At 37.6% G+C, this 14,052-nt stretch overlaps 1 protein-coding gene across 3 annotated transcripts in view; it reads left to right on the top strand.

The window, feature by feature from the left end:
- Positions 1-6,517, top strand: part of LOC126457328 (obscurin) — a 684,258-nt gene extending 677,741 nt beyond the window's left edge. For all 3 annotated transcript variants that reach the window (XM_050093526.1, XM_050093528.1, XM_050093527.1), the window contains 3 exons: positions 1,834-2,059; positions 5,277-5,382; positions 5,477-6,517. In XM_050093526.1, the coding sequence (XP_049949483.1) occupies positions 1,834-2,059; positions 5,277-5,382; positions 5,477-5,617 (473 nt within the window). In that variant the 3' untranslated portion in view covers positions 5,618-6,517. The remainder of the gene's footprint in view (positions 1-1,833; positions 2,060-5,276; positions 5,383-5,476) is intronic.
- Positions 6,518-14,052: the final 7,535 nt, after the last annotated feature.

Genomic DNA, 14,052 nt, shown 5'->3' with positions numbered 1-14,052 from the left:
CCAACTGAGTTTTGCTTGGGATGTGGCACTGGCAAAAATCCATCAGGAACACTTTAATGTGGAAGTGATGGATGCAGCAGATGTAATAGACAGGCAGCACCAGGACTTAACAATCAGAACCCCCTCTACCCCATACTTGCCAAGGAAATCACTGCACTTGGTAAACAAATGTTGGTACGAAACTTCTGAATTTGTGTCTGTGTTCTCTAAAATCTTGTTCAGCTCCAGTTTTTGTGCCATTTGCAATAATGTGTGGTGCATTTCCATTTAGTGTAACTTCCATATGAAATTAAGAAATTCATCAGCAAGTTGTAACTCATAAATAGGTGGAGGTAGCATAGGAATTGAGATGGTTTTCTGTCTCCCAGGCCCTCCTGGTACAGCAGCTGCTGCGGTTGTTGCTTGTGTTTGAGTGATAGTTGCCAATGATCTCTTCTTTCAGACATTCATATAAGTCTGCCACTATGGGTTTCAGGACCACATCACTCACATTGAGGGTGTTTCAGCTGACTTGAAAGTGCCACAGGGTGATTATACCTATTGTTTCTTACCTTATATTAAAATGACATGTACCACATAATTACGAAATGTTGTATTCATGGTCTATGCAACAAGTATTAATGTAAAGAAATGTTATTCAGCAGCAATGAAATTATTGGGCAGTTATCTTACAGCAGTGATGCTTTGAAAACTACACAGCAAACCCCTGCACCTGTATGCCCCAAAAAGTTGACTGGCATTACTGTTGCAGGCAAGCAGCAGCTTAATCAAGTGGACAATTGTTATATCGACTAGTCTTGCAATTATCACAATGCATTGTTTCCGTAGATGCAATCAGGTTTACTGGACTGTAAAAATTTTACCATGTCCTAGTGACATCTGTCATCATTTGTGGTATTTCTTATATACGGCAGCAGCCTCCGGCTAGAATAGTCACACTTTATCCCAGAAGAATTCTTGCTGTTAGTACAGTAGTTGTTTCTGCACTTGTAGCTCTGGCACTGATGTAACTGTTGTGGCTGTGCCCTCAGCTGCTCCAAATTTGTGTTTGATGATGGCAGGCTATCTACATTCATGTATCGTGGGTTCTCAGTTTTAACATCTTGTAGAGTGTTGGTATTTTTAACGTGTGGATTTGCAGCTTGTCGGTATTCGTGTATTGCGGATTTTCAGTACTCATGTCTTGCAGATTTTTGGTACTTTCATGTGTACTGTCTTGTCTCTGTTCTCACACTGAGGTCACCACTCTTTGGGTACAAATAGATTTAGGATGATATTTGGCAGTAGATAGTTTAATTTATATAGAGAATAGTGGTTGGAACTCCTGCCTGACCAGATCATGAGCTAGGTGCAGACTGGTTTTTGTACAATAGGTAATCTACCATAGTATGAAGTAAATCGCTGCCCTGAAGATGGCCCTTTCCTGGTTAGCATGTGTGCCATTGAAGCTTTCATATTTGTGTATGTAGTTTTGTATTTTTATATGGACATCTCTAAAGAGTAAGTACAAAATCTGACACACATGTAAAGACTATTTCCACAAGGCTATGGTTGATGAACTGTATTATGATAATACATCAAGCTGTTTGGTATTAATAAAGGAATGTCTCAGTTGGATCTCAGCAGTACAAGACAGTGGACACAAAACATAGGCGCACATGCAAATGAAAATATAAGAATAACTATGAATATTAACAGCTGAGATTTACATCTTAGGCATTTCATTCATAACTGTGATGTCAACTTTCTCTACTATTAATTTCTACTGTATTTCCTTGCACATTGATATTGGTACCTGAAATGTACCTGTAATGATTCTTTTTGTCATTTTAGCTCCTGAAATACTCAATGATGAACCAGCATATCCACAGTCAGACATCTGGAGTGTGGGTGTAATTACTTACATTCTTTTATCTGGAGTATCACCATTTGTGGGTAAAGATGCTGAAGAGACTCGTCAAAATGTCACATTTGTACGATATCGATTTGAACACTTATATAAGGAAATTACTCAAGAGGCCACAAGATTTCTTATGCTTATCTTCAAACGGACACCAAGGTAACAATTGAAAGTGAATAGCATACATAGTTACTAACTACCTTGTTATCTAACTACCTTCTCCCCTAATAAGAGGAAACAACTTTACACATCATAAATTATTTCTAGTGATCTTCTGGAAACAATAAATAATTTGTTCAGTTTTTTGTTGTCAAAATCTTGTATGGAATGTTTATTATCATCATTTGTACTATTGTTATTAATATTTAACTTCTATCATGCATTGTGTAGCATTTCAGACATCTAATTATTTTAATTTATATAGTCTTGTGGTAGTTTTTGCCAGTTATTGCAGCACTTACACCTTTAATACCCCAGACGAATAGTATTTTAAGGTGGTCATGAATATCTTATTTGCTAGCAGAAATTAGCAACCTCAGAAACTTTAATGTTTATTTTGTCATTGCCAGGTAAATAACTTTGCCCCAATTCTTTGTCAGTATCAGCGCTTTTGTAAAACAAACACTGTGCACTACTTCAGATGGCAACAGCGTTAGGGCACACACAGTCATGTTTTTCTTGCTCCATGTGTGAATAGCATAGGAGAGGTAATGTCTAATGTTGACTTACGGTACCTGTGGCATGTGCTATGCAATCACTTGCAGTTGATCTGGCACTCACTCTCTAGTAATTATTAAATGTACTGTGCATGAGCATTCCAGACATAGTCACCTACAGGAGACATCGCACTAATGAAAGTGGCCATAATCTCCTTGGAAGGTGGGAGAGTCCATGTAATAACAATGTAGAAGAAAGGCAACACTTGTGACTGAGAATGTGGAAATAAACATCTTCACTCAGGTTCATGGTAACTGAATGAAAAGGCTTAAGTCATAGTACAAAAAACCCATCATCCAACCACCTCTGGCCTGAACTATACTCTCCACAGAATGTGAGTTAAATGCCTCATTGGGACATCAGTGCACTCAGTGCCTTGCATCATTTGAAAAGAAGCAAAATTGTGACTTGTAGGACCATAATACACATCTCCAGTCAGCTACTGTCATGTTTCTGTGGCATTCGGTCCAGTAAAACACAAGCAGCTATATGTGTCGCTGTGAGCCATGGTCTTTTGCAAGGTGCTGCAAATGTCCATTGTATTCAGTTTCATTTTCAATATACTCTCATAAGCTGGTTGTGATTGAGCTGCATTCACCGAGAGCAGTAATTCTTGTCAGATTTGAAACCAATTGTTGTTGACAAGGTGTGATGACACTCACCTCCAGTTCCTGTCAGTTAAGATCTTTTTACAAGCATTGTTTTTAGGCTGTATTATGTGGCAAGTGGTACACCATTCTTTGTAGGCAGCAAGCCAGGCAACTTCATTCATGCCCTGGTCATGAGCACATTCAAAGAAAACACCTCCTTTTTGCTATTCTGTCACACTTTCATGTCAACCTAAATTACTGCGCTGGTTCCATACAACCAATTGGCACATACAGTTTACTCCACTTCACTGCCCTGCCTTTTGTCAGTGGTGAATGGTCATATGACTGCCTGGTACCAGTTCCACACCATCTACAGTGCTCCAAAGTGACATGTATGTTATTTTAATGGGTGATTGATATTTTGTCTGATGAGGTTATATTTCTTGCATAATCTTGACACTACATCACTGGAACAGATCATAACCCAAGAGTCAGAAGAAGAGTCTCTTCAAGATCCACCAATATCCTGTGGTAAAGTTTATGTACCAGCTTTCTGCCAGATTGCTAATTTCCTGTATAATGGTAGGAATAATATTCCTTATCTTCAAGTCAATGCCAGTGCAAGCATTGTTATTACTGGTAACCACCACAGAACTCTGAGAGTGAATGGATACAAACAAATAATATTTGATATTCATACTCAATATGCTCTTGCTAATCTGGCAATCAACGCAACAGCAGATAAATTACTGCTGCTTATATCATTGGAGATCAGTACACAAGAGTTTCTGCCATTAACAGCTCCAAAGCATATATCTTAGCTATCTTTTATTTATTTTATTTATTTTCTTCCAGAAATACACATTTTCTGGTCAGTTTGACTTCAGTTATTTTAAACATGATTTTCTTTATATTTACCTAAATACCCAATTTCCATGACTGGTATTTATTTTGTGGTAAAAAATCTTATTTACAGTTTAGCATTAATATCGTGTATCTATTATGTTGTCTGTTACAGTAAATTGCTTGCGTTTTTCTGCTGTTTCATGACTTATCCCTTTTAATACAGAATTCTTATGTCACTAAATCTTCCTACATGTACCCCCCTCCCTGATGATCTGATGAATCAAAATCCTTGAACCTGAAAACACAGAAACCACTGTAATTATCTGAACTTTTCTGTTAACAAATTCTTGACCATTAATGTTTTACATTGATAGGATATTTTCTCTTTTTCTTCCTATTTGTAACTGGAGTTGTGAGAACTGAATCATAGTATGTTGTTGACATTCCACAAAATAATATATTAAGTTAGATATCTGAGTGCTTTCACTTGCATATACCATGTTCACTTTCTTCATACATTACATTAGTTTCTAGCGCTGGATGCGAGAGCTTGATCCTTGTGTGAGTGAGTGATGTATTTTTATATACCTAAATCTTGCTTTTAACTTCATTGTTGAATTTTCTTGTTTGAATGTAATATTTGTATGTACTCTTAGTTATCATCTTGTTCACTTTCAATTTCAAGTGAGTTCTAATTTTTTCATGATTCTCCTCAGAACTTTTTGTGATTTTTGCCTTGTACCTTATAGCAGTCTCTTTGAATTTGTTGTAATGTTCCCTACAGCCATTCTCCATCCAGTTACAGTTACATCTGACTGATAGGCAAGCAGGATCACAATGTTTACACTATTTTTTGTTATGCTCAAACCATTTGGTACATTCCCCATATAAGGCAACAGTATTGGTTTTATACTAGAAGTGGTTAGTAACGGCTTATATACTATTGGTAATATGCAACAGGTAGGTCATCTTTGTAAATTTCTGGTTCTATGCATCCATTCAGACTTCTTTCATCTCTGTACTTCCCAAGGTATACAGTAGACCTTATTTATTGAGCACTGGTTGCAGGAGTGTAGTCCCCATACATTATTCACTTTTTTTTAAAAAAAAGGCATTTCTCATTTTATGCAATGTAAAGCATTTTAGTCCATGGTTCTTCCTTATACTTTGGAGCCAAATAATGTAATCACTCAAATTTAAAAAAAAATCTCTTGTCTCCGCAGCAAACGGCCAACAGCAGAGGAATGTCACGAGCATCGTTGGCTTTTACCTTCCGAAATAACAATCAAGAAACGAGAGAGAGCTGTGTTTCTTGGAAACAGATTAAAGGTAAGCTCCCATGTTTGTTTAATTATTATGTGTTATGTGTCTGTTTATCCATTTTTAAAATTTCCATAATTATTTTCATTGGCACTTTTCACAGGAATTTTCGGAAGCTTATCATTCAAAGAAAACTCAGGACTCCATAAAGTCAGACTCCCTGACAGGAGCATTTGGAGGCAGTGGGAAAGCTGCCCTAACTCGTTCAAGCAGCATCCAAGAAGAATTGTATACCACCTTTTAAATACATCAAGTGCTACAGTTTTTTGGACAAATTTCTGGAGAAGTGGGATAGACACTTGAGAGTGACCATCCCTTATTCTGCCTTTGATATACAATAATTAAACAGAATGTGCAAATTGTATTTGACATTTTGTGGGAAATATAGTCATATTTTTATAATGAAAATCATTTGTAAGACACAAATAGAGGCTTCATGAAGCAGCCTTCATCAGTAGTCACTGTGAGCCGAAGTGGCAGTGTGAGACTCGTGTGCATTACTGTTTTATCTGTACATTCCACATCATCAAATCTGACTTGCTGGGATGTACTAATTCATATTCATTTGCCAAATGTGCCATTCAGAAATGTGACCCTCGATACTAGTGCTGGTTATCTCAGCACATCCTTGATAAGTGCAAGTCTGTGATAGCATGTACTGGGAAAACTGAATATTTAATTTTCATCCCTCTTAGTTTTAAGTGCACAAAATTTTCCTTTTGTTTAATCATGCACATAAGGACATAGTGCCAAAGTTTCCTACTGCTCTCATCAGTAGGGAATTTTTGGTTCAATTTGTACTGTGCGTTCCTTGGATCCTTCACAGAATCCATCACATAATAAAACACATCAAATGATGCTAGCAATTCACAAAGATTTGTTCATTACACTCCATGCTGATGAGTGGAAATGGGCAAATAAATCTATTACTTATCTACATATTGTCATAAATATGTATTTCAAGGGGAACACTAAAAGTAACAGCTAAAGAAATTTGTATAGAAAGAACAATTTTATACATGTAAAGTGTAAATCAATATTCATAGTTTACTGATGCAATTAGGTAAATGACTGTGATAATGCATTCGCTAATGCTTCATAATCATGTATAAAGTTATTTAAATAAAATATTTGTGTAATAAAACAGTCTCTTTTTCTCATTTTTCTCCACAAAAATATTTTTGGCCACATCAATACTAGAACATCAGAAGACATCATACTGAATCCTAGCATACATTTTTATGTCAGTAATGGCTGTAGCACTTTAGTTATATATAATGATTTACATGGATTTTCTTTATTCTTCGACTTTCTTACAATGACTTGTGGCAATTTGTAATGGCAGAATGTGTCAGTCGGCACTTCTCTGAATACAATCACAAAAAAATATTATCTTATGGTAAGTAACTAAAATGTTAATTGCATTGGATAATCCTGTAGTGAAGTGGCAGCAATTAGGAACCATACACAGACAAAAGTCGTTTACTGTGGTTTTACAAGGGCCATATATTTCATTATAGAATCCATGATAGCTTGAGAATTCCACAGCTCTATAGAAATATAACAATGAGAAATCCATCTCACAACTGAATATGGTGCCAAACAATCAATTAGAAATCTGCTCCATTTTAAATAATGATATAAAATTTGCACAAGAAATCAAAGCCATCTTTTGAGACTGGTATTAGACATCAAGCTCATTATGGAAAATTAAACTGTTCATTCAACATAGTTGTGATTAGTTACACTGCATGTACGAGTGTTACGGTGTTTTATTTTGTGTAAGAATGACTCGAATATGTAAGTCTATTAGCAGCATAAACTTCCTGATGATGAGAGTATGCATATTTTAGAGAATTTGTGCACTAAGTCATAAAACAGAATTTTACATTAATTATTGTGATTTTTTGACAGTGGCAAGTGAGGAAGATAACATTGTGAATGAACAGAAACTGGTAGGTAAACTTTAATTGCTGATCCATGTCAAGATATATCCAAATCATCTCAATAATTTTACTCAAATCCTTAATCCCACTAGCACTTAGAGATGAAACTAAATGAGAGATTGCCTATATGTCATCATCACGTAGAAGTGAGTCAGCTGTGAAAATTGTGAAAGAACAAGGAGGCCCCATTACTTCCACCTAACACTGGGTCAACAGCCCTATTAGCTTGTTAATGATTGTGCACATTCTTTGTTTACCTCTTCAATCCTGTTTATGTTTCAGATAAGAATAGCACTTGTTTGTGAATAAAATATTATCAGTTTTCTAGCTGCATCATTTCAGGTAAAATTCTTGAGCATTTGTCAGCTGCCTCTACAAATAAAAAAATGTGAGAATTTTATTTAGAAAGCCAAGAAGATTTTACTTACATCTACCACTAAGAAAGTACCACCATGTCTGCTCATTCTCACTGTATTCTAGATGCCCCTTTTTCATTTTGAAGGGATACTGAGTGATAGTTGTGAACCAAAATACAGCAATGGTGGAATGAGCTAATGGTAGTAGTTATCTGGTAATTAAAGCCCCCCCCCCCCCCCCTCTCTCTCTCTCTCTCTCTCTCTCTCTCTCTCTCTCTAAAACACACACACACACACAATTTCTCTCCCGCCCTTTATGACGTGCCCCCCAACCGTCTCCCCACCGTCCCTTCTTCCCTTCCCCCTCCCTCTCCACCCCTCCCACCCTTCTACCCTCCTCCCTCATCTTTATGCCCCTGGCAGATCCTCTCAGTATGCTCATCGTAACCAGTGTGCTATGTCAGTTTTGTGTTTGTTGCTGTTCTCCCATGCGTCAAGAGTTGTGATTTTAATTGTGTGTTTGTCTTGTACATAGTGTTACTGTCAGTGATTGTTATGTGCTACGCCGTCCGTCAATGCTCTTCTATTCCAGTCATATGTCGCTTTGTGTTCTTTAATTGTCCCAGTGTGTGGTTTTTTTTTGTGTGCACTACTTTTTTACTGTTTTTATCCCCATTTTACAGTCGCCCCCCTTTTTGTCTGTTCTCTTCCATACTGTTCCCCATTTTTCATATCTGTGTACACCCTATTTTTTCCATTCTGTTATTTTAAATGTCTTCTTTGAATATTTACTATCTTTCAGCTGAAGAGCAGCTCATATGCTGCCGCCAGTCTGCCGCAAATGGGGCATTGAAACACAATAAAGGGAAAAAAATTGATTTCAATCCTTCGGAAACTAACGTGCTGTGTTTGGTGGAAGTCGAATTTATGCTTTTGTAATACAAAAATATGCAGTGTACACATTGCCATGCATGAAAGATCTTCCCAAAACACATTTTTTTTGCTGGGCTCAGTTTTCTAAAATGCCTACGCTGGTGCATAAAAACCATGCTCAGGAGTGATAAGTTTTACAGCTCCATGGGAATGTATACTGTCACTTAACACGAGGAAAATGTATTTTCACCTGAGAAAAGGTGTCTTTCTTAACCGGGTAACCTGGGCTGCAGTAAAATCTACTTTGCTGATAAAAGCCCATGCCAATGCAAATATCTGCAATAATAATTACTTTCATGTTGAAAATTATGTCAATTTTATGTGTTCTCATCTGTTTAGATTACATATGTTCAGTAGTAACAATTATTATTGTTTTATATGATTGTTATTATCCATTCAGGACAGTGTCCCAGTTTGTTGACTGGAATGCTCTGCAGAGAGTTGGTGCATTGTTTTACTTCCCCCACCACTCACAATTTATACTCACCTTTCATTTTTGAATCAGTCTAAGCCTAGAAAATGTCCCAGTTTGTTGACTGGAATGCTCTGCAGAGAGTTGGTGCATTGTTTTACTTCCCCCACCACTCACAATTTATACTCACCTTTCATTTTTGAATCAGTCTAAGCCTAGAAAATTAGTTGTATCTAATTTTAGCTACACATACATGGGTTGTTAGAATCCCATATCCTCTGTTTGAAAATTCATGAGCCCTAGCTCGTATATGTTTCTACCCACACAGCAACCACTTGAGTGTGAGACTGCGAAAGGCCAATAATGTTCATGCCATTCAAGGCTCCACATATTGTCTACCAAGCAACAACAAAATTGGCTCCTAGTGGCAGCATGGGGTGAGGTATCCAACGGTGAGCATAGCATGAGGCTATGGAATGCAATTGTGCTTCTTAGTCGATGAGTAACCCACATCAGTGGTACAGTGCTAGTGGTGTTGATACAAAGCAGAGCAATGGCTACAATAAACAAAGCAAGCATTGCCTTATATTGACAACAACAGTTTCCAATATTGACATTTCATCAGAAAGGAACCCAAGGAATTTCACATAGTGAAAAAGAAGTGGCAAGTGAAATGTTAGCATTTCTGCAAGATGAGTCAGCAGAATGTGTGGTGTCATATAAGCTCAACTATGTGGATAATGTACATGAGGAGTACTGTGATGACAATACATGCTTAACAAGTGAAAGTGCTTTTGAAACAGGTGTCAAGCCAATGAGCAGGTGCATGGAAGATCAACCACAACTTAGTAAAAAAAAAAAAAAAAAAAAATTATGAACAGATTTCGAATAAGTCTGCAGCAATATGATCACGTAGTGCACAAGAAAAACTATGGATATTCAAGGAGGGATAAGGCGCACTTGTTACGACAACTGGTGTGTATGCATTTCAAGGATGCTTGGTACAGTTTACAGGATTTGCGTGATAGCTACCTACTATATGATGCACATTAAATTTCATGACACAGATTACAGTGACTTCAAGGGAAGCAATGGATGGATGCATAACTTCAAACAGTGCTAGAGAATGGGAAGACTTAAGATAACAAAATTTCAAACAAAGCGTCAACTTGACAATACTGTGAAATCAGCTCAAAAATTTGTAGATGATATGTATAAACTTATCTTGTCATCCAGTAAGGAATTTGTTTTCAACTCAGACCAACAAGGATTTGAACAGGAAATGCATATGAAGGAATGCCTGGAAATTAGAGGTTCCAAGAGATTTGTATCAAAATCAACTAACATCAGTGCCTCAACAAATTTGTATACAATTATGCCAACTGCTAATCTTGATGGTAAATTGGCTGGAAAATCATTCATTGTGCTGTGAGAAGTTGGAGGAGCTCAACCTCATGTGATTCTTTCCCATGTGTGCATTTACAGTAGGGAATATTCACATCGCAGCAAGCAAGAGTGAGAAAATGGGCATAAGATAACTACAACTATGATAGAAGTACTGCTTTTAGCCAATATCTGTTCAAAATAACTTGCTTTTGCTTGATTCCTAATCTGTGCATAAAAATCATACTCCTTTAGATCAAATATCCCTCCTCAAAAGTGTGACATTGCATTTCATACCACTTGGAACCACTGGACAAATTCAGCCTCTGCGTTTTAGTTTTTCCCATGCCTATAAAACATACTAACCAACTATTTGCAGCTATGCCTTAAAGAATAGCCAGTTTCATGATAAGCTCCACGACAGGCTGTTTCACATTTGGGTGCATGTCATCACATTACATCATTTCTCATCACCTTGTTACACCAATATAATTCTATATGAATTCCTTAAGGGTGGATACCGAGCCGAAGTCCTGCACAGTTCGTAGCTTACAAGGAGCTCACTTTCGATATTAATAGTATGTACCTTTTGATCACTGTGGTGTGACAGTTTTTGTTCAGTGTTCATGGTGCAAGTTAATGGTTTGTTTAGAACATTTCTTGAATGTTGACAATGTCCATTTTGTGAAGTGTAATACATGTATCCCATAGGAGACTGATCTCTGTACCTTCTGTCCTTTCCTAATGCACATGATGAGTCATTAGTAGCTTATATTTTTCCTTTAATAATTGGTAACACAAAATTTTCAAATGAGCCTTACTAAAGACTGAACTTGCGACCTCGCACTCAAAGGGTTCCTTGTAAGCCATTATCATCCACTTTCAGTCCATTAATCTCTCCCAGAAATTCTAATCAATGTGACTAACATTGCTCCCCTCTTCCAAATGCTTATTTGTTAGTCACTGTTCTCTTTATATTACACAAACACAGATTTTCATATCTGTTTTTCTTTGCACTTTGCCTCGGTAAAGATAACTTATTTATTAGCTGTACTTACAACTGGGGAGTGAAATCTACTTTGTTGTGGTGAACTACTGCTACCACCCATTACACTAAGGTACAACATCTTTCGTCCTGTTTCAGTGGTCATCACACCTGCATGGACTGCCCTAGCATGCCTCTCATCAAACCCAAGATCTCTGTTTATCGACATACTACCAATGTAGTTCATTTTGCCCATTATCCTCACTATTCACAGCATTTCACCAATTGCCATAAGAGTTCGAGCCTGGTGTGCGTCCACACTGAAGAGATCATTAGCTGTCCTCACCTGAATTATATATATCTGGCACCTCCTCTTTTGGAGAGAAAAGTTGATAATTTGTGCCAAATTTGGATTTAGACCTGGATCTCCTGCATACTAGGCAGAAGATCTGACCACTAAGCCATCCAGACACAGTGGTCGACACAACTGCGTGTTCTACCCTAGACCTTCTTCTGTCAGACCCAAATTCTCAACTTATACACACACTGCTAATGTAGTGTCCCTTGCCCACTATCATTATAACTCATGGAATTTTGCCAATTCCTGTAAGAGTTTGAGCCTGGTGTGCATCTGCACGGAGAAGTTCACTGGCCGTACCGGCTTGAATTAGATATATGTGATATTTGTTATTTCAGACATGTCCGAAAGAACAGACACCGTTTTTATCCAGCAGCCACTATGAATTAAGACACAAAGGAGTTCTCTTTGATATGTCCAAAAGAACAGACAACACGTATACATAATTCAGGCAAGGACACCCAATAATCTCTTCAGTGCGGGTGGCCATCAGACTTGAATTCTTACGAGAATCGGCGAAAGGCCACGAGTAATGAGGATAATAGGCAAGGGGCACTCCATTAGTAGTTTATGGATAAGTCAAGAATTCATTAAGTTTTTTATTCAGATACTTTGCTTGAATTATATAGCGTTCAAGGAAGTTCCCATGTCCATTCACTTTACTCATTTAGACCTAAGACCATTAAAATTGTGACATCATGTAGGTGGTGGCATGTAAGAAATGTTAAATTAGTATAAAGTGTACTACATGATTCAATATGCAAATGGTTAGCATAGCAGCTTAACCACACAGTGCAGGTAGGAGTATCAAAATCTACATTTTGTACATAAGGAAAGATTACTTAATGGATATTTCATTCAGAAATTGCATTTGAGCATTGATGGTTGTGAGATCTCGTTATGCACACTGTAGGAAGCATGTGTTGGAATTCTACAGCAGCAGGATCATGACCTATTGATACCACCCTTTACAGTTCTTTGATATTACTACATGCTTTATTTTGGATCCCATGACACTCATGTTGATATGGTTCAGGAGGGCCTTACCCAAAATTGTGCAAGATCTCAAAGGCCGCAACTGACTAGCTCCCAAGAGGACAGACCTGTTGTTCACTTGGCCATGCAATGGTGTACACCTACTGTCATGTACCTTGAGTCAGGAAATGGGCTTGTTTGCAGCAAGAGAAGTATCACATGGATAGTGCAAAACTGGAGCATCAGGGCGTCGACACAAAAATCATTCTTGTGGCTTCCCAAATGTAGCGATAGGGAAAGGCTCACAAACAGCAGTGCATGCAACAACAACACTGGAGACAAGAGTGCTACCATTGCGTCTTTCTTAAAGAAGCCTTTTCCTGCAAACAGCATCACAATTGATATTTCTGTAATGACAGAATCATGAAAGGTTGCCAGAAAAAAGAGAAAAATCATCTAAGTATGAATATTAGCTGTAAGCCTTGTAATGTAGACACGCAGTGCACGCCACTTTTGTCAGCCCATTAACAGGTCATACACATTGAGAAACAGTTAATTTCATGCTCACTGACTGCAAATTGGAGGTAAAAGTGATGCAGTCATTATCATCTACAAGCAAACAGTCCCAAATGCCATATATAGAGAGCTACAAAGCCACGCAACACAGAATTCAAGAGTTACAGCAAACAGAAGAGATCCATCAACAGCAACCTCTGATGAATGAGCCTATAGCTGATGCTATGCAGTATAGTCAATTAACTTTGTGCACTAAGAGAACTGCAAAAGACTTGCCTGTACATACCTCTGGACTACGGTTACTATTTTCCATCGTACATTTGTCTTCATGATCTGTGTCACTTTTACTGTGGTGAGTACTTGAGCCTAAGGACTCGATTGGAACAATAGAATCTGTCACTTCCACAATTCATGATCTGTAGTACCATACATTACTGTGTGCATCCAAATCTTAACAAAATTATAGGCCAGTGTGGCCATATGCTCTGGTAAATGACTGAAGAGCATAGGAACTATGTTTTTATAAATCAGTGTTTGCACTCTTCTGCATGTTCATTGCTAACACATGAAGAAGCATTAAAAAGATGACCAGTAAGCGAATCCTGAGTCTCATTTCATTATCATCACCATATCCACTTCCTTTAGCCTGATATCCAAGTCTTTCTGTACTGTCTCCAACTGCAGAGACCTGAAAAATCTCAGTTTGACCCCATTGCCATTTCATTCATGCACACAGCTATTAATCCAGCAAGAAATGAATGACCTCAAAATCCAATGCCATCTCTAATCTGAGAGTGAGCTTTTAAAGTGAGTAT

The sequence above is a fragment of the Schistocerca serialis genome, chromosome 2, assembly GCF_023864345.2.
Source record: "Schistocerca serialis cubense isolate TAMUIC-IGC-003099 chromosome 2, iqSchSeri2.2, whole genome shotgun sequence".
Taxonomy (NCBI): Eukaryota; Metazoa; Arthropoda; class Insecta; order Orthoptera; family Acrididae; genus Schistocerca; species Schistocerca serialis.
Note: the sequence above shows the minus strand (reverse complement) of the source record. Positions and strands in the feature narration are given on the sequence as shown.